This window comes from Ailuropoda melanoleuca, chromosome 7, assembly GCF_002007445.2.
Source record: "Ailuropoda melanoleuca isolate Jingjing chromosome 7, ASM200744v2, whole genome shotgun sequence".
In the NCBI taxonomy this organism is placed as follows: domain Eukaryota; kingdom Metazoa; phylum Chordata; class Mammalia; order Carnivora; family Ursidae; genus Ailuropoda; species Ailuropoda melanoleuca.
The window spans coordinates 51,456,043-51,477,325 of record NC_048224.1 but is presented as its reverse complement, the minus strand read 5'-3'; the positions used below and the strand labels follow the sequence as shown (position 1 = coordinate 51,477,325).

General features: G+C 38.6%; 1 protein-coding gene across 4 annotated transcripts in view; it reads right to left on the bottom strand.

Annotated features, from left to right (window-relative positions):
* The window catches only part of PBX3 (PBX homeobox 3), a 209,201-nt gene that overhangs the window by 12,302 nt on the left and 175,616 nt on the right, over positions 1-21,283 (bottom strand). For all 4 annotated transcript variants that reach the window (XM_034664528.1, XM_019796489.2, XM_034664530.1 and 1 more), the window contains exon 5: positions 20,294-20,429. In XM_034664528.1, coding sequence (XP_034520419.1) covers positions 20,294-20,429 — 136 coding nt within the window. The remainder of the gene's footprint in view (positions 1-20,293; positions 20,430-21,283) is intronic.

Sequence of the window (21,283 nt, the reverse complement as noted above, 5' to 3'; positions counted from 1 at the left end):
ATGTTGACATTTTAAAATAAAACTGTAACACTACTCCTTAAAATGTATCCAACCAAATTTAAATAGCAAAGCAATTTGATATCCACTATCGATTTTAAAAATACATAAACTTGCTTTTAACAGTCAAAAATTTTGCATTCTCTTTGTCCTTAGAAGTGTATTTCCATTACATTTCCCTTCCATATTCTCCTAATGCAAAATACTTTCATGCTTTACAAAAGAAATATATGGAAATTGAAAATTTGTTTTTATTTCCTGTAATTGTAAGGCTCTACATGTTTAATATATTTTTCTGGATTAAGCTATCATTACAATTAGTCTAAAATTGATCAAAGTAATAACAAAGATTTATTCCGATAAATAGAAGTATTTGTTTTGACCATCAAAAGTAGAGCGGTTTTTTTTTAAATCACACATGCATTTCTTAATCAGAGGGGTGCTGATTGAAGGCGGTTTGCTTATCACCAGTATTTTATACAATTCCCTTCGTGGGGACCAGAGAGGGTCTCACACTTTGGGGCAATGGGCCGTTATACAGGGTGGGAGATTTCCTTTCATAAAGTGGAAAAATGGCAAGTGATAAAGTGCAGGAGGGAAAAAAGCCCACACAAAACTTCCACCCTGCAGCTTCCTGAGGCTCACGGATTTTAGGAAAGAATATACACATATATAAGGAAAGTTGGCCAGTGAAAATCTTAGAACCACCACACCCTAGTAACCTCTGGAGTATCTTCAGCTACTTTGTGGACCGCGTATACCCTAGTTCGAGGCTGTTGCCTTAAGTGAACAGCCTAACTCTGGTTTCATTTGAACCTTCTTGTGTGAGTACAGTGTGGGAGCCCCACTCATGGGGTGCGCCTACTAAAGACCTCGGGCTATAAAATGGGGCTCGTTCAGGCAACCACTTCTATGTGTCACCATGACCTTTTGAAGCTAGACAAAGAACGAATCTGTCAGCTTCAGGAAACCGAAAACATTCTGATTGAAGAAGGAAACCTAAGGAGACAGACATAGTTTACTTAATATTTAGCATAACCCTTCTGGAGGGTAGAGCAACAAATGTGCACAGACCCTTGAATCAGTACTACTAAGAAGTTATCTTGAGGAAATGTTTAGAGGGATATGTGCAGAGAGATTCACTACAGTCCTATTTATACTAGGAAAAGAATAGATTTATAGCATATCTGTATAATGGGATATGATCATTGATTAAAAAGCATGTTGAGAAAGAATATTTATTGACCTGGGAAAATAGTCACAATATATTATAAAGAGGAGCAAAGGGCATTTTTTTTTCTTTCATACAGCATGAGATTTTGGGGGGTAAAAATATTCACATGCGTGCAAATGCACACACATATACACACACGTATGCACAGGAAAAAAGTATCAGGACCCACATACCAGTCAATGTGTGATTATCTTTTAGAATAGATTTATAAGTAAATTCTATGTGTTTTTCTGTGTATTTTCAAATATTATCCAAATTGATTTCAGAGAAGCAGTATTTTTTTTTAATTAGAAAAATGTACTTTACAATGAAGAAAGGAACCAATCTGCCTCTTAAAAATATCATTTAGAAGTCATTTAACATGGGGCACCTGGGTGGCACAGCGGTTAAGCGTCTGCCTTTGGCTCAGGGCGTGATCCCGGCGTTATGGGATCGAGCCCCACATCAGGCTCCTCTGCTATGAGCCTGCTTCTTCCTCTCCCACTCCCCCTGCTTGTGTTCCCTCTCTTGCTGGCTGTCTGTATTTCTGTCGAATAAATAAAATCTTTAAAAAAAAAAAAAAAAAAAAGAAGTCATTTAACAATCTCTAAGAGTGTACCAGGCCCTGTGCTGGCCCACATAACCAGAGGAATCAACGGTCCCGTTCCTGTATTCTATCACGAGGATAAGTATGGCAGGTCCGAGAATTCTTGAAATAATTAAAATCAGACACTTTGTAAATCTCAAGCCATTAAAATTTCCCAGACTGCTTTGAAAACTCCATGTTGAAATTATAAAGCTAAACCATCTACAATGTCTCTACAGTCACTGCAAGCCAGTTTATTAATTAGTGAGCATTAATTGTATCTTACATTTCACATCCTATCACTACATTTATCATTTTAACAACATTGTTAAATAAAAGAGAAAAATTATCACTCAAAGACTTAATCTTCAAGAAGCAGAAGTGCGGAACCCTAGAGTTCATCCTTAGTTTTGCATGAAATACATTAGGGAGAGGATCAGCATTTGTTTGGAAAAGCAGCAGCTGACACTAAAGCATCATTGCTGAGATTAGGAAACTGAAAATTTATGAAGCACAAATCTTAGAAAAATTTGCCATTGTGTTTCCCCTGTTTACTTGTGATGCATACTTTATGTACTGTGCCTAATTAAATGCAACAGATTATGAAATGTTGAAATGCCAAGTCGTGTATAATGGAACATGTAGCATATTTACATGGTAAACAGTTTTACCTCTAATAAATAGTTTTTCCCTAATCAATATGTTTTCATCCCCATTATGTGATTCAATTTGAAATGAGGGATGGAAGCCAGATACTGTTCAATTTTTCAAGTTAATGGTGTTAATAAGCTAACCCTCATTCCGCTCCTCTCCTTCCCAAGGGTGCACATTCAGTCAAGTTTATAGGACAGAAAGGCTGGACTCACCGTAGATAACATGTGTGCACGCCCTTGAGAACCCAGAGGGCAGCTGGAGCGAGGGCCTGACAGCCAGACAGACCTGTGTGTGAATCCCAGCTCTGTGACTTTCTAGCTGTGCTACCTTCGTCGTGCCATCTAAGGCTCCCCTTTCCTGGTCTGCAAGATGGGATAACAGTACCTACTCCTAAGGGGTCTGTCATGAAAATTAAATGAGAAAACATGTTAAAATGCCCAGGACTATGCCTGGGATGTACTAGGCACGCCCCCCCCACCCCAGTCTTACTTTTCCCTTTTCTTAAACAAGCCACAACAACAAACCCTCTGCCAGCCTTGCTTGCTTCCTGTAGTCACTAAGGTCAGGGTACCCTTTTCACAGGAGCGTTGGATTCTGGGAGAGCCGGTCCAGGCTCCCAGTGCTGGGGGTGGGGGTGGGGGAGGGGACTGGTAATAGGGAATAGGCAGCGGTGAGAGACGGGCAAAGGGGGTGCCCCCCCCCCCGCATAACAGAGCATAATAAACTTCCTACTACAGGTGGGTAACGCCCTGACCGAGAGCTACTGTCTGCCACACACCTCTGGGCCAAGGTCGTGCACAAAGAGCTGACAGCCCTACGTGAGCCTCCTAGTCCCTCCTCACTCCCGTCCCAGCATAACCACTTGCAAGACAATGCACTGGACCTAGAATTTGTAGGAAACCTAGGTTTGGTTCCTCCTTGTACCTACATTTATAACAGCAGCCATTACGGAGAGCTCATTATTACATGCATGATCTCATTTAGCCCCCTCAAAGACCCAGTTTTAAAGACTTAAACACTGAAGTCAGAAAGTTTATATAACTTGCCTGAGGTCACACAATCTTTCTTGTCCTTTTTCCACTATGCCTTATCTAGTAAGACCTGTTTTTTCTTAGTACTCTGCAGAAATTGTTTATTCAATTTTATTTCTTTTGCATTGTATTAAATGGCAAGGGCTACATGAGGAGACTACCGTGTGAGTGCCAAGTATTCTGGCTCCTTAATGGTTAAAATGGGGGCTAGCCCACAGATCCAAACCATTATTTATTTTCTTTTTAGAAAGTAAGTTCCAAATTCATAGCAACTGACTTGAAAACCAGCTTTTTTTTTTTTTTAAAGATTTTATTTATTTATTCGACAGAGATAGAGACAGCCAGCGAGAGAGGGAACACAAGCAGGGGGAGTGGGAGAGGAAGAAGCAGGCTCATAGCGGAGGAGCCTGATGTGGGGCTCAATCCCATAACACCGGGATCACACCCTGAGCCGAAGGCAGACGCTTAACCGCTGTGCCACCCAGGCACCCCGAAAACCAGCTTTTGAAACACAACCCACTTCTTTTTTTTTTTTTTTTAAAGATTTTATTTATTTATGTGACAGAGAGACAGCCAGCAAGAGAGGGAACACAAGCAGGGGGAGTGGGAGAGGAAGAAGCAGGCTCCCAGCGGAGGAGCCCGATGAGGGACTCGATCCCGGAATGCCGGGATCACGCCCTGAGCCGAAGGCAGACGCTTAATGACTGCGCTACCCAGGCGCCCCACACAACCCACTTCTAATGGGAGAAGTGGACAAACAGAAATTCAGTTTCCATAGTATTTGAAATAATTTAAAACAGATTCACTTGTCAAATACTGTTTTTTTTTTTTAATTTGAGGCTGTGAAAAATTTTATTGCCATAATGTACTGACACCCTTACAGTTTGGCTTTGCCCTTTCTACTCTATGCATGATAGACTGATAACTGCTAGTGACATTCACAAAGAGGCTCATCTGCAAAAGTATATAAAACGTCAGCCTCGCGGCCACAGTACACACAGAACAGATGACACCGTTCATCTCCCTAAAACACGTGCTTCGGGGCGGTTCTAAATTACCACAGACGATGTTTTCAGCTGAAGATTTTTTTCTTTAAAATTACTTCTCTCATTAAAAAAAAATAAAAATGTGTTAGGTGTGCAGCTGAATAGATTCCATGGAAAGGCTGGCAGATTTTGAAACACTGACATCATAACCAGGGAGTGCCTCCGGCCAGCTGCACGGAAAGGTGGGGCCATCTCCCAGGCAACGCATCAGCATCCCCAACTTCCAACTCAAGGGCACTTTTTAAACAGCGGTGAGCTAGATATTCTGTCCAGATAAATTTCATGTAACAGAAAACATCAAAATTTATTCAGTGTCCTATGTGAAGAAGCCCTACAGCCAAGCCTTTTATTTCATGGAAACCCTTATTTATTCAACCACCACTTCTGACTAAATACACACCCCAGTTCTCTTTGCTTTTTAAAAATCCAGAAGATTTCATTGAATTTATTTAAAATGGTAATACCTATCCTCAAAACCTTTTCAACATACATAATTATTTCTCACTGAAAATGAGTCACATGCATTTTTAGAATAAAGAGTACACCAAGGGTAGGTCTATTCAGAGACTAAGAATTTGGACACAACCCCACTCGCCACTCTCCCACAACCACGATGGCGTGCTGGCTCTCACGTTTATGGAGCCTGCGAAAACCTAGGGGCTGTAGGCTGCTAGACACTAGTTTGCCGAAGGCCGGTGCCTCTTCCCCTTTCTTCTGGAACCTTGACAAGGCTCTGTAGGCACCACATATCCAGCAGGACAACTCTGGTGAATGGGTGACAAATTAGCATTTATTGAGCACTCATGATATACCAGGCCCAGTACCAGACATTCTATATTTATGATCTCATGTAACCCTCAAACCTCTGAAGAGATTATCACCATCCTAATTTTACAGGTTGAAAAATGGAGACTTCAGGTTCAATAATTTGCTCAAGGTCACAGTGCAACCTAATAGCGGTGGATGGTCTGCGTGACTTCTCTCCACCTTCCCGTACCGAATGTATAGTCAGCTGGAGTTAAAAGTGCCAACTTCTCAAAATGACTGATATGAAATGATAGTACCACTTCTCAAATAGAACGTAAGTAACACAACTTAGTATTGTAAAGAATCTGGTGTACCTGTAGGGCAATGGTCTAAACATCAAATTTTAGAAAGTTAAGGAGAAAAGGAAGTAAATTACACTACTTCCAAACTTCTCTTCCTTGATCTTTGATCCAGTCACCTGTTAAGATCCCAGTGCGGGATGACCCAATTAGTTCTTTTACCCCCTTCTACTCCTGAGCTCTGAGATTTGTAGGGCAAGTCACAAGCCCAAGCTGCTGGCTGACTCTGCCAATGATTCTACCTGTTGGCTCATCGTGGCCAGACCATTCATTCCACACACGTAAAAAGAGTGCCCGGCAGACACTCTGTTCCCCCAAAGCAGTCCCTGACCATCGCCTTCGACCTCTCAAATCCAGGCTTACCCTCACTGTCTTTCTGTCCAGGATCACATGTCCTCTTGTAATAACAACAGTTGTGATTTATATAGGGCTTTTTACATAGGGCTTCTTTCTTTCTTTCTTTCTTTCTTAAGACGCTTAACCACTGTGCCACCCAGGCGCCCCCTCTTTTTTTTTTTTTTTAAAGATTTTATTTATTTATTTTGAGAGAGAGAGATCATGAGCGAGGCGGTAAGGGCAGAGGGAGAGGGAGAAGCAGGCTAGCAGGCTCCCCGCTGAGCAGGGAGCCCAATGGACTGATGGACATGGGGCTCAATCCCAGGACCCCACGATCATGACCTGAGCCGAAGGCAGACGCCTAACTGACTGAGCCACTCAGGTGCCCCTAAAAATTAGGGCTTCTTAAGTACCAAGCACTATTCAAACCACGCAATATATATTAACTCATTAAATCTGCACAACAATCCAATAAGGCAGGTTCTATTAATTCACAAAGATTTTAAAAGGAAGGAAGGGAGGGAGGAAGGAAGGAAGGAATGAAGGAAGGAAGGGGAGAAGAAGGGGAGGGAAGGAGGGAGGGAAGGAAAAAAGGGAGGGAGGGAGGAAGGGAGGAAAAAGGTAGTGCCTACAGTATGGTTCAGAATGAATATGAGAAAAGAACATGTATATTAAGAAACATTACCAGGAATATCTAAGGCACTGTTAATTGTCTTCGGGGAGTAGGACTAAGAGTTTGAGGTAGAAGGGAGGCTTTTGAAAGAAACAACTTTTGGTTTTGTTGGGCTCTACTATATGGTTTTTAAGAATTTTATTAATTTCTGCACTTATCTTCATTATTCCTTCTTTCCACATTTTTGGTTTTAGTATCCTTTAGTACTTTTAGATGGATCTTTAACTCAGTGATTTTCAGCCTCACCACTTTATATACATATATTCAACATACATACAACTATATATAATCATATATTATAAACAATATATATAAATATACATTCATTAATATTATATCTATATAATACCCATGCTATATATATAATGTATATTTAAAGCTATACATTTTCTTTTAAGTATGGGTTTAGCCTCATCCCATGAATTTTGATAGGTGTAGTTTCACGATCATTCAGTTAAAATATTTTGAAATTTTCACTGTGGTTTCATTAGCCCATAAGAATATTAAGAAATATATTGTTTTATTTTCAAACAGGGGGATTTCTAGTTATCTTTTTGTTATTGAGTTGCAGTTTAATTCCACTGTACTCAGAAAACATATTCTGTATTAAGTTATTTAAAATTTGTTGAGAGGTACTTTACGGCCCAGAGTACAGTTAACTTTCAAAATGTTCTGCAAGTACTTAAAAAGAACATGCACTTTGTGGTTGTTGAATAGTGTTCCACAGATAGCCATTAGGTGGTTTGCTAATCATGGTGTTCAAATCTTCTGTATCTGTGCTACTCAAATGTGGAACCATCGGCATCAGCATCACCTGGGAGCTGCAAATCATCGGGCCCCATCATAGACCCTCTGAATTAGAACTTCCAGGAACACGGCCCAGAAATCTGTATTCCAACAAGCTCTCCTGATCACTCTTATGTGTGCTACAGTTTGGGAAGCGCCATTCTACGTCCTCACTGATTGCGCGTGTTGTGGGGGGTGTTCAATGCACAAAAATCTACAATGATTATGGATTTATCTACTATTCTTGAAATTTTGTTAAGTTTTTGCTTTATGTTTTTTGAGCTTCTGTTATTTTGGTACATATGAACACAGAGTTGCTGTGTCATTATTATTTAGTGCCCCTCTTCACCTCTAGTAAAACTTTTTGCCTTGATGTGTTCTTTATTGGATATTAACAAAGAAACACCAATTTTCTTTTGGTTATTGTTTACATGTTATGTTTTTCCCCATACTCTTATTTTCATTCTATGTCCTTATGTTTTAGATGTGTCTCTTTAAGAACCCATAATTAGGTTTCATTTTTATGTCTTAGCTGACAATATTTGCCTATTTGAGTATTCGATCCATTTATACTTAATAGAATTACTAGTATATTTGGGTATAAACCTACCATCTTACTAAATGCTTCCTTTTTGTCCCACTTACAATGCTTTCCCGTCCTTCTTTCTTGCCTTCTTTTAGATGGCTTATTTTAAAAAATTATTCCTTCTTTTTAAACAATTTTTAAAAAATTATTTCCTTCTTTATTTGTTTGGAAGTTATATATTCTTTTAGTATTCTTTACGTGACTACCCTAGAGATTACACATTCATGACTACCAAAGTCTAACTTGTACTTTTATTACCTTTTGCAGAAAACATAAGAGTATTAAGAACACTTACCCTCCCCATATAACTTATGAGGCATTATTGTTGTATATTTTAATTTTATACATATTATAAACCAATAGGACATTATTATTTTAAACAATCAATACTCATTTATATTCACACACACATTTACCCTTTACTTTCCACCCTTCCTGCATCTCCCACCCTCTGCTTGGTATCTTTTTTACTTCTGCATGAAGAGTATTTTTTATACTTCCTTTCGTGAGAAAATGGTATAAATTCTCTCAATTTTTTACTTTATTTCAACCCCACTATCAAAGGATTCTTTTGGCAGATACAGAACTCTAGGGTGACATTTAATTTAGTCCATCTCTTAAAGACATCATTCCACTGTATTATGGTTTTATTCTCTTAAGAAATCAGTTGTTAGTCTAATTGCTGTTTCTTTGAAGCAAATCTTATTTTTCCTTCTAGCTGCTTTTGTTTCAGCTGTGCTCAGTGTGCATTCCTATATACGCATTCTGTTTGGGGACCGTAGTTTTTCATGAATCTAGAGCTTGGAATCTTCCATCAGTTTTAGAAAGTTATCTGACCCACTCTTATATTTACTTCTTAGGCTCCAATTACATTTATGTTAGACTTCTTACTGTATCCTCAATGTCCCTATTTTTCTGATTTTCTATTCTACTGTCTCTCCATTCTTTAGTATGGTTAATTTCTTGTGATCCATCTTCCTGTTCACTAATTTTCCCTTCAACTATGTCTAATCTGCTTTTAAATCCATAGACTGAATTCTTAATTTTGGTTACTGTATTTTTGGTTCTAAAATTTCCATTTAAACTTTTTTATGGTTTCCAATCCTCTGGCAAAATTCTCCATTTTGTCTTTTATTTCCTTAGATATATTAAGCAGTTATTTTACAGCCCATATAGGATCCTTTTATTTTCTAGATTTCTATGGGTCTGTTTCTATTGTCTGTTGTTTCTATTGGTTTTAGTACATGTTGCCATGTCTTCTTGTATGTCTGTTTTTCTCTGCCTGTGTGCCCAATGTTGTATTTGCTTTGTTTATAAAAACAGCTGGAAGCCTAGAATGCTGCTATCTTTTTCTACAAACAATAATTATATTTGCAATCCAATTTCAAGGACTGAGGTATTTGAAGCAGAATTACAGTCTCTGTGAGAGTCTATGTACTTCCAATGCACCCTTGCTAGGGAGCAGCCCTAGCAGTCTAAGGCCTCACTCAAGGGAAATAAGGTAGCCTCCCCTGGTAGGTCCTAGACACCTGGACACCAATTCCCTACAAAGTGGTCAAAAGCACTGCTTAACCTCCCAGCCTCTTAGTCACTCTCTCAGAATTGACAAATGACCCAAGGAAAAGTCATTTCCCCTGACCTTATTTTCTTCTTATCTACAAATTTCCTGGATAACATCATCCATTCCCAGGAATGGGAAGAACTTAAGTTCTCAATTAAGAACTTAAGTGGATGACTACCAAGCTACATATTTAACCTTGACCTTTCTCATAGGTTAACTTCCAAACTGAACATTTCCCAACTGAGGTGCTGATGGCAATGCAAACCTGGCATAACTACCACAAACCTTTAATTTACCCTCCATCAAACAAGCATTTCCTCATGTGTTTCATTTATCAGACAACAGTATCACCATCTTCAATTATCTAGGCTAAAAACCTCAACCACCTTCTAATATTCTTTCCTCCTCACATTCACATCCAATTGTTTACCCAATTTCCAAAATACAAATTCTTCCTCCAAAATGCTTTTCAAATCCATCCCTGTTTTCAATCCTCACCATCTCCTTCCTGGATTATACCAATAATCTCTTATGTAGTCACTCTCATTCTAGTGGTTTCCCCTTCAAATTGATCTTACACATTGGTGCTAGATTTATCTCTCATAAATCTGATCATACCACCCAATCCAGAAACCCTTATCTTCCTTATTTTCCTTCATAGCACTTATTAGTATGACATAATACATAATTACACTGTTATTTATAATTATATATATTTTGTGAATATGTACCTCAATAAGGTATATATTCTCCCTGCCTCACTAACCTATAAGCTCCACAAGGACAGATTCTTTGTTGTAGTCACTGTTAAATATAGCACCATGACCAAAAATCACTAGTTGAATGAATATTGTTGAATAAATTAATTAATGCAAAACAGACATCCAAACAGCTCAACATCATAAATACAGGCATAACTGTAGACATCTAAACATCTACACATCATAATTCCAGACCTTCTCCAATCAGGCTCAAACTTGACTTACTACCTAAATCATTTCTTCAATAGTCATTGAGTGCCAAAGTAGGCATTAAGAATACAGTGTTGAATAAGACTGCAGTCCCGATCAACATGGAATTCACCATCTATCAGGGGAACAGCATTAAACAATTAATTATTTAGTGCTTGCTTCAGCAGCACATATACTAAAATTGAAACAATTCATTATTTGGGGCATCTGGCTGGCTCAGTCAGTGGAGCGTGTGACTTTTGACCTCAGGGTCATGAGTTTGACCCCCCACATAGGGTGTAGAATTCACTTTATTCTTTTTTTTCAGGATTTTATTTATTTATTTGAGAGAAAGACAGAGACAGCAGAAGCAGGGAGAGAGGAGGAGGGAGAGGGACAAGTAGACTCCCTGCTGAGTGTAGAGCCCATCGCAGGGCTCAATCCCAGGACCCTGAGATCATGACCTGAACCCGACGTCAGATGCTTGACCAACTGAGCCACCCAGGTGCCCCTAGAGTTCACTTTAAAAACAAAACAAAACAATTCATTATTTAGTTATAATTGTGATAAGTGCTATCAAGGAAAAGTATAAGAAGCTATGAGAATACATAATGGAGGATATGAACTGGGAGTACAAGGAAAGCTTTCTTGAAGAACTGACAGTTGAAGTGAGCTTTGAAAGAGTAGTAATTAAAATGTTTATACATTTTTGAGGGGGTGGGCAGGGTTAGACCATTCCAGGCAGAAGAAACAGCATAAACTGTGTTATTATTATTATTATTATTATATCTTCTCCTTACTCTGTGATAGACACTCTGCTAGGTACTTTACATATATCATCCCACTGAAACTCCTATAACCTGATGAAGTACATGTTGTTTTTATCCAAATTATACCTATGAGGAAATGAGGCACAGTGAGGTTGAATGACTTGCTCAGAGGTCACAGAACTAACAAGCTGGGAACCTTCCTAATCCTCTCAGTAAAAGGTAAACCTATCCTTCTACCACAGTCCAAAATGGCACTCTCAGGCCCCTGTGTACTACCCCAGGTTAACTTTTGTATCCTGTCAGTAACACATTTGTCTGCTCCCCCAAGAAATCTGACATTTCTCAGAGAGAAGAACCCTAACTAATTCACCTTTGTTTGCCACAGTGCCAAGCACAGTGCTTACAGCAGGCCTGCTGAATGCATCAGGATCTGTTGGATGCACTAGGAAATTAGCCCCAAAACCCAGACAAATACTTTTGGCTGGATCAAATTAATTTGTTTACATTGTTTGTTGCTTCTACTCTCAAAATCCATATTCATTTTAGAAAAGTAATATGCTTTCTGCATGGCTGACAGAAAAATCAGTAAAGGAGAAGAGAAGCCAAAACACAACAACAAAGGAAGCCCAAGAGCATCACTGGAGAATGCCAGATCTCCTATGCAGGGATAACCCGGAGTCAACATGAGTGAGGAGCCGGCAGGCTTGAACTTGGAGCCTGTTCTAATTGGTGCCTTTGTTCTTCCGGCTACACTGTGTATCTTCTGTTCATTCCTCCCTACCTACTCTCTACACTGCTCTAGGCAAAGGAAGTCACTGGTGGGAGACGAGGAAAAGGAAGGAAAGTAACATCAGACTAATCGTCAGACTAATCCCCTGACTCCCTCAGAGTAAAACTGCCTTTACTTAAGGTTTCAGTTACTATCCTTCCACATACAGCTTCTACGTACATCTTGGGTGGGTTCTGGTAATCCTTAATCTCTTCAGGGCAAGGGGTAGTAACAGAACTGAGCATTACTAGCATTGCCCTTTGTGGTTTCCCTATACTCTGCCCACACTTCTGTAAATAGTCACTTTATTAAACTCTTCTCGAATTACTCTAATTTGAGTGTGCCATCTGTTTTCTTCTGGGACCCTGACTGATATATTGGCCTACTGGTCTGACATGCCTCAGAGAAGCAAGGCAATGGGAAGGTGAGATGCAATGATGAGGGACAGGCATGAGGACAGGCTGCTGGGAATACTCAAAGGGAAGAAATAGGCAAAAGAAGGTGAAGGGGACAAAAACTGAAGGGACCATGATTCCGATCAGGGCTTCTCCTAGGTAGAGGAAAACTCAAAAACCACTACATCGAAGCTGGAAATAGTCTCTCTACCCTTAGTTTGGGCATAATAATCAAATTAGTGTTAAGAGATTTTCTCAAAAAATGTCAATTTAAAATAAATAAAACACCTAACATCACTGGAGCCAACCTGAGGTACCCTGCTAATCATGGTACTGACTGTAGAGAAGACAAAAACAACAAATCAGTGGCTTCTGTTTTCTTTAAATCTTGCAGATATATGCTTTATCTGTACTCAGTGTTACAGCAGCCTCAAAGCTCCCATCTCTTTACAACCTGCTCCTTTGTTCTTTGCACACTGTTTAATGACGTCTTTCTCCACTAGGACACACAAGCAGAGACTTTATAGAACTCAGGGTCTGTAGCCTTCTTTTAAGACAAGTGAAAGAACCACTTTAACAAAATAACTGCCACTTTCCTTCACCTTGTCTCCAGTTCACCAACTGCATACTTATAGGAGAAATCTGCTCCTGCCGTCTGTCTACTGCCAAAGCAACTGAACAGGCCTTTACGGATAGCTGGAAAAGATACTGTAATTTGATAGTCATCCTTTTTTTCCTGCTCTAATTATTATTTTAACGGGCTTCTTCTTATTTTAATAGATTTTTTTTAATAAGGAAATCTTACTTACAAATTTTAATTAGCTTACTGAAAATTCACTGCTTTGGAATAAGTAGTTTAATGAGGAAGGAGACCTCAGGCTACCAACTAGCCTGGAGTGTCTAATGTAGCTTAGGGGGAAATGATGCAGCCCTAGTGACAGAAGCCCAGGCCTGTGCCTCACAAACCAGGACTCTGCTGCTGGGGCCCCAGGGACAGAGGAATCACACTGCGTCTTGCTGGACAAAAACAAGTAAAAATCCAGTTTTTTGCTTTTTATCAAGAACCTCTGTGTAAGAAGAACTTCCAGCTCTCCCACTTGTAAAGACCTGTGACTCTTTGTCAAATCACTTAACCTCTCTGAACATCAGTCTCCTCATCTGTAAGGGTTAGATAATAATTTTTTCCACACTAGACTGTTATAAAAGCAGGTCTTGTGCACCGCTTTAAAAGCTCTAAAATACGTTAGTTGAATGAATGAATGAATGAATCTTAATGTTGCCAATTAACCTCTCTACTATTTCAGGTTCTCATCTGTTTAAAAAAAAATCAATCCTTTCTTTACAGTACATTTCAATTACAGTAGCAATGAAGAATAAGTGAACATTTTTCATTCTAAAAACACCTAGCAGAGAAAGTAAGGCCAGAGTTCTTTAAACTCAAAATTGGAACCAGGAGAACAATGGAGTTTTTTGTGACTTGCTAATTTGAATAATCAATGCAAGTTAGCTCTATTTCAAAAAGTAAAAGCATATTAATATCTGCTTCACTAATTAAGAATATGTGACAATTTAAGTATGATTCTCAATGCTTATGACATTTGAAATAATTTCTTCTTTTGTGAATTTTCAGGGTGTTATGTAAAATAAGGGGAACTCCATCTTACTCAACCAAACCAAGTCTTAAGAAATCAGAGATCTCAAATTCTGAGTTCAACCTGCAATTCTACATTAAAGACATTTATATTTATAATATATTAGCACAAGTTAATGTAGGACTAACATAAACTGTAAATTTTTCACCTACCAGTGCCTATTTATATAATATAGAGTGAACTTAAAAAACTATAATAATAAAACAATATACAGGGGCGCCTGGGTGGCACAGCGGTTAAGTGTCTGCCTTCGGCTCAGGGCGTGATCCCGGCATTATGGGATCGAGCCCCACATCAGGCTCCTCTGCTATGAGCCTGCTTCTTCCTCTCCCACTCCCCCTGCTTGTGTTCCCTCTCTCGCTGGCTGTCTCTATCTCTGTCGAATAAATAAAAATAAAATCTTTAAAAAAAATAAAATAAAATAAAACAATATACATTAACTTCATATGTAAAACCAAACTCCTGATCTCCTCTCCCCCTGAAAAACCTGCTCCTCCCAAATCTGTCCCCATCACACTTAATGAAAACTGCATCTTTCTGCAGCTCACGCCAAAAGTATTCAAGTCCTCCTTGACTTTCTTTCTCTTACGTCCTACATTTCATCCATCAGTAAACCCTCTTGGCTGTACCTTCACAATTATCTGGATCCAGCCACTTCTCATCACCTCTACTACAAACATCCTGGCCCAAACCACCATCATCTTCTGCCTGGATTATTGCAAAGACACCCTAACTGACGGTGGCTTCTCCTTGCCTCCTTCACTCTGCTGTCCATACAGATGCCATGGTGATCCTGCTAACACTTAAGTCAGATCATGCCACGGCCCAGCTTCCCACTTCACTCGGAGGAAAGGTCTGCCATTACCATGGTGTCCAAGGTCCTGCACCATTTGGATCTCATGATCTCTCTGACTTCATCTCTTACTACTTCTTCCACTTGCTCAGGCAACTTTTACCTCGGGCCCTTTATTTACTGTTCCCTCTGCCTGGAATGTTCTTCACCTTTAGCCACATGGCTTGTTCATTCTCTCCTTTAGTCTTTACCAAAAGATATTTTCTCAGGAGGGGCTTTCTTTACCACTCTATTAAAAATTGCACACTTCACTCTCTGTTCTCCGTCCCCCCTTTAATTTTCTCCATAACACCTATCACTTTATTCTAATTTATTATCTCATTTATTTACTTTATTTGTACTTTTCCAGGAAAAGGGAAGCTCCATGAGGGCAGGCTTGTTGTTTTGTAAGTAGTAAACTTTTCAGTCCGGTGAAATATATATATGCCAAAAAAGGGGTACATGTCGTAAGTAGAGAGCTTGATGAATTTTCCAAAAAGTGAAGATACCCATGAAACCATCATTGAGATAATGAAACATCAGGCGCCCCTGGCTGGCTCAGTCAGTTAAGCGTCTGACTCTTGGTTTCAGCTCAGGTCATGATCTCGGGGTCATGAGATCAAGCCCCACAAATTTCTTTCTCCCTCTCCCTCTGCTCACCCCCCCCCACCTCATGTGTGCATATAGGTGCGCTCTCTCTCCCTCTCTAAAATAAACAAAACTTAAAAAAAAGAGAGAGGGGGAGAGAAACATCCCCTTTTCAATCACTTTTCTCCCAAGGGTAACCACTTTTATCCTGACTTTTAACACTAAGATCAATTTTGCCTGTTTTTGAGCTTTTTTTTTTTTAAGTAGTCTCCAGGGGTGCCTGGTGGGTCAGTCATGATCCCAGGGCCCTGGGATGGAGACTGGAGCCTGGAGTCAGTCTCCCTGCTCAGCAGGGGGATCTGTTTCTCCCTCTCCCTCTGCCCCTACCCCCCAGCTTGTGCTTTTTTGCTCTTTCTCTCTCTCAGATAAATTTAAAAATAAATAAAGTAGGCTCCATGCCCAATGTGCGGCTTGAACTCATGATCCTGAGATCAAGAGTCTTATCCTCTCCAATTTGCATTTTTCACTCATTATTGTTTCTGAGATTCATTCAAATTGGGTGTATGTCATTTTAGATCATCCCTTTTCATGGCTATACAGCAGCCTGTAATGGGATTATAGCAAATGGATGTATCCATTTCCCCAATCAATGGACAACTGTCTTAAGTTTTCTGCCATTTCAAACAATGTTACAGTGAATGCTTTTACACGTCTCCTGATATACATACACAAGAAATGTTCTAGGGCAATTTCACTTAGAGGTAAAATTATGGATTGAATGGTATAGGTATATTCAAATTTATAAGATAATGCCAAAAGTTTTCCAAGTGGCTATACCCATTTATATTCCTACCAGAAATATTTAATAGTTCCTGCTACTGTATATTCTTGCAACTATGTGTAGACTCAGTATGGTCAAATTTAGGATTTTCCACCACGACCCAGGAAATGTGAAATGTGATTTCATTGCAGTTTTTAAATCACATTTTCCTGATTATTAATAAGAAGGATCTTCTCATATAACTGAATATTTATATTTCTCTGTGAAGTCCTTATTTGTGTCTTATCTATTTTTCAAATATGTTCTTTTTCTCTTATTAATTTATAGGAAATCTTTATGTATTTTGGATTTTAATCTTGCTTATACACTTACAAATCCCTTCTTGCAGTCTGTGGGCTGTCTTCACATTTTAAAAAAGGTTTTATTGGAAATGATTCCAAACTTGCAAAAAAAAGTTGCAAAAATAAAAATAGTACAAAGAACATCTGTGTATGCCTTTTACTCATATTCACCTGTTATTAAACATTCTGCCCCATTTGTTTTATCATCTGTGTGTACTCATGCATGCACACTCTCCCTCTGTGTTTACACGTTTGTGTGTATATGTTTATATATATATATGCACACATATATAAACATACACACACACACACACATTTTTTCCCGTAACCATATGAGAGTAATTATATACATCATGGCCCTTTATCCCTACATAAGTCAGTGTGTATTCCCTAAGGCCAGAGATATTCCCTTATATCCCTGTAGTACAATTACAAATTACAACTGAAGTTAATAAATTTAACCCAATATCCTTTGCGGCACTTTTTCCCCCTTCAGTACAAGATCCAGTCTAGGGTCAGGTATTGCGTTTACCTGTCATGTCTCTATCCTCTTTTAGTGTGAAACATTTCCATGGACTTTCTCTGACATTTTTAAAGAATACTGCTCCCATTCCCCTTTTTTCCCTAACAGAACACTCCTCGTTTTGTTTGTCTGATGTTTTCTAGTGATTAGATTCAGGTTACATTCTTGGATGAAACACTACACACAACACCCACCTGTCCCCCTTCGGTGATGTTGCTTCTAATCACCTGAGCAGGGTTTTGTTCCATTTCTCCACTCTATAATTGCCTTTTTTTCTTTTTTAAACCCTTGCAACTAACAAAGGGCCTATGGAGAGCGACTTTAAGACCATTTTCTTCATCAAAATTTCCCCCTGGATTTAATATCTACTGATGATTCCTGCCTGATCCAATCTTTACTAAAATGGTTGTATCATGTTGATGTTTCAGTCTCTATTAAGTACTTTGATAAACATTTTACCACTAAATCTATCAGTCTTTTCCTTTGTTGCTTATACTTTTTATGTTCTTTTTAAGAAATTTTTTCCTATCCTCAAAGTACTAAAGATATTACCTTACATTTTTCTCCTGTGAGTTCCTTACTTATGCTTAATTATGATTTTAAGCAGTATTTTAAGCAATAAAGAATAAATCCGTTTCATATACCCTAAGTCTAGCGAAAATTATGTTGCTACAATTGCCTGTTTTCAGTGGATTTCAATTTTTTTAAGTTAGTTTTGTGCATGAACAATTTCTGGATTCTAAATTTAATTGTATTTTAGTATGATGTATATTTTAAACAATGCCTTTTCTCTTTAAAAAGTAGTTAACCTGTCAGGTCTGGAACATTCTCTGCTTTCACTTCTAAACAACTTAAACAACAGGGCACTAATTTATAAGGCTAGCAACTGATGTCTAATACTTAAAATGATAACATCATTGTTCCCACTTCAGAGATGTGTAGGAGGGGAATTGTTGAGGGGAAATTAACTTCTTTAGGCAGGAAAAGGGTAAAGAGGGGAGGAAATTGTCACAATTTAATGCTTAAACAGATCCCTGAAATTCTGCATTTGAAAGGCTGAACTGGGAGGAAAAAAGGTCAGCAAGTCTGCTTTGTAGACAGACTAATCTAAGTCTCTATTATTTCCATGTCTCAAGCAATTACCAAAAAAAATTTTTTTTAAACCTAACAAAGCTGTTTTTCTATCAGAAGATAAGTGAAATGAATACAGTCATGTACTTAAAAAAATAAGTACTGTGTTCCTAGCATTTTAGAAGTTGAGCAAAACCTCCATGGTTCAGAGTAGTCAGAAGGAAACTTTTCTCCCACTTATTACACAGCATGTGCTAGGCAAGTCTTACATTACACACAAAATGCTGGTACTACACTAATGAAAAGCCAGGATCGTATCGCTTTCAAAAAATATATATAATCTGTGTTATTCTCCAATGGTAACTATGTTACAGAAGTAAAAAAGCAGCAGACTCATGAAAACACCTTAACTGAAATCGAACCAGCAAACATTTGAATTCTAAAGTCAGAGAGCTGTTGGGAGAGCCGGAAAATGGGGCTTGGCATCATCAACTGGTCTTTAGCATGTTCACTAATGTTCAGGGGAAATGCGCACACCAGAAAAACACCCACTTAATTCATCTTCCCCATATGACCCAGCACATTATATTACACCTTAATAGTTCAAGTGGCAGTGAACACTAGATAACCCAGACAGAAATGCTTTACATATGTCTTCACAAGTTGATAACTAAAATCAGTTATATTCCATTTCAAACTGAGCAAGAGGAATCAAGATAAGCCACTATTTCGTAAAAGAATGACACTCAAATGATAGCTTAATTATAAATCTAAGATTGTTCTAGAGGTTCCAAGGAAAGTAACGCCAAAACAGAATTTGGAAATCATCTCAAACCCAGACTCTAATCCCTAAAGAAAAATGACTTAAAATACTGATATAAAACTTTCAGTGGAATCTGAAGGGGATCTTTAATATCTTGGACTTCAAATGTACAGCAGGAATATTTACTTAAAAACTACTTTAAAATTTTTGTGTCCCAATAGGAAACATCGAAATTTCTGCCAAAGGTCAGCTTTTCCTTGAGTTCCACTGTAATTGCTGGTTGGTAATTATCACATTTGCGTGCTATAAAGAAAAGCTATCCCGATGTCAGTCTATGAACAACAGTATGAATATTTATTTTTTTTTTAAGATTTTTATTTATTTATTCGACAGAGATAGAGATAGCCAGCGAGAGAGGGAACACAAGCAGGGGGAGTGGGAGAGGAAGAAGCAGGCTCATAGCGGAGGAACCTGATGTGGGGCTCGATCCCATAATGCCGGGATCACGCCCTGAGCCGAAGGCAGACGCTTAACTGCTGTGCCACCCAGGCGCCCCAGCAGTATGAATATTTAAATAAAATTATATTTTAGAGCTAATGCCAGTAAAATACACGTATTTTATAAGGAGGTACAGTTGATTATTTGTCTCCAATCCTCAATCTAAATACCCGTCTATCTGCCTAAAACTAAATGTATTTTTGTTAGAAGATGACAGCTAATTTCAGGGCCACAATTTATTACAAATAAACATTAAAAAACAAACAAACAGTGACAGCTGTTTCTTCTGTTTAATGAATAACAAGGAAGCAACGAAATCCTTGGGACCCAAATATCATAGCATGGTTACCAAGAAAAGACTTAGTGAATTCCTCAAAGCTTTCACCAAAGAGTTATATTAAATTTCCTTTCGGCAACAAATAAATTGGTTTCTCACTGGTAGAAGCTTAGGTCAGTCATCTAAATCAGGGAAAGCAGGACTACATGCCATTTACTGAAGAGTCACTTAAGAATAAACCGTGTCTCTCCCCATGGCATGCTTACGTCCTCTCTGTAGAAGATTTACACTGGGGTGGTGGGTGATTATCTTGATTCCTTGCCACTTAGGATTAAATAAAAATTACCTAAACTTTAAAAGGTTGCATAAAAATGTGGAAATATCTATATTTTCTTTTTATCTTCTTTGATGATGGAACACATGGATCTGAAATTTGGTGATACCCTGAGGAAAGAATAGGGTTCCTATATCAACAGGGAAACAAGACAGACCCATGGCGTCCTCTCACCTGTGACACTGTGATGCTGCATTTCTTGGCCAGCTCCTCTTTGGCTTCTTCACTGGGGTAGGGGTTACTGAGGTGTGAGTAAAAATATTCATTCAAGATTTCTGTGGCCTGTTTACTGAAGTTACGCCTTTTTCGTCTATGACAAGAACCAAAAGAGAATTATAGTTATAATTAGCCTCAACCAAAGAGGGGTATACTGATTACAATTATACAAAAAAACCAGATTTCTAGTTTTAAACATTTTTAGGGTCTGATTTATCACAATGATATTGCAGTTATGCTCTTGGCATCCTCCAAAGCACTACCCAAATCATTTTAAGATGTAGGATCACTAAAAATACAAGAATGTGAAGTACAATTAACTTGATTCTTTAATTTATTCAACAAGGATCTAATGTGTTATAGGTTCTCAATGAAGATCCAGTGGGAACAAAACAGGTAAGGCCTATCGGAGAGTTTACAGGAGATTGGAGGGTTAAGGGACAGAGCAGAACATTAGGGGGAAGAAAGCCATTAAACATATATCATGGAAATAAATACAAATTATGGTGACCACATCAAGCGTCACGAAGGAAAAGTAAAAGGTATACCAAAAGCATATAAGAGGCAAATTTAACATAGATTACGGAGTCAGGAAAGGTTTCCTTGAAGGAGTGACACTGAATCTGAGACCTGGAGAATGTGTAGGCATTAGTCAGACAAAGAGTAGAGGGGAAGAGGAACGAGCAGAGAAAGTGGTACTGAAACAGAAAAGAGCTTGGAAAGTCCAAAGGGGTAGAGGAGACTGGAACACAGTAAAAATCAGGGAATGTGAGTTGAGTATGGAAGGATGGGCAGGTGCCTGATTATATACAGGCTTAGTGGATCCATAAGGATTTTTGGATTTTAAGTGCAATAGGAAGCTATTAAAGGCTCTAAATTTTATGTTCCAAAAAGATCATTCTGACTGCTAAGAATAGTTGGACGAGGGCATGAAAGGAAATGCAGATT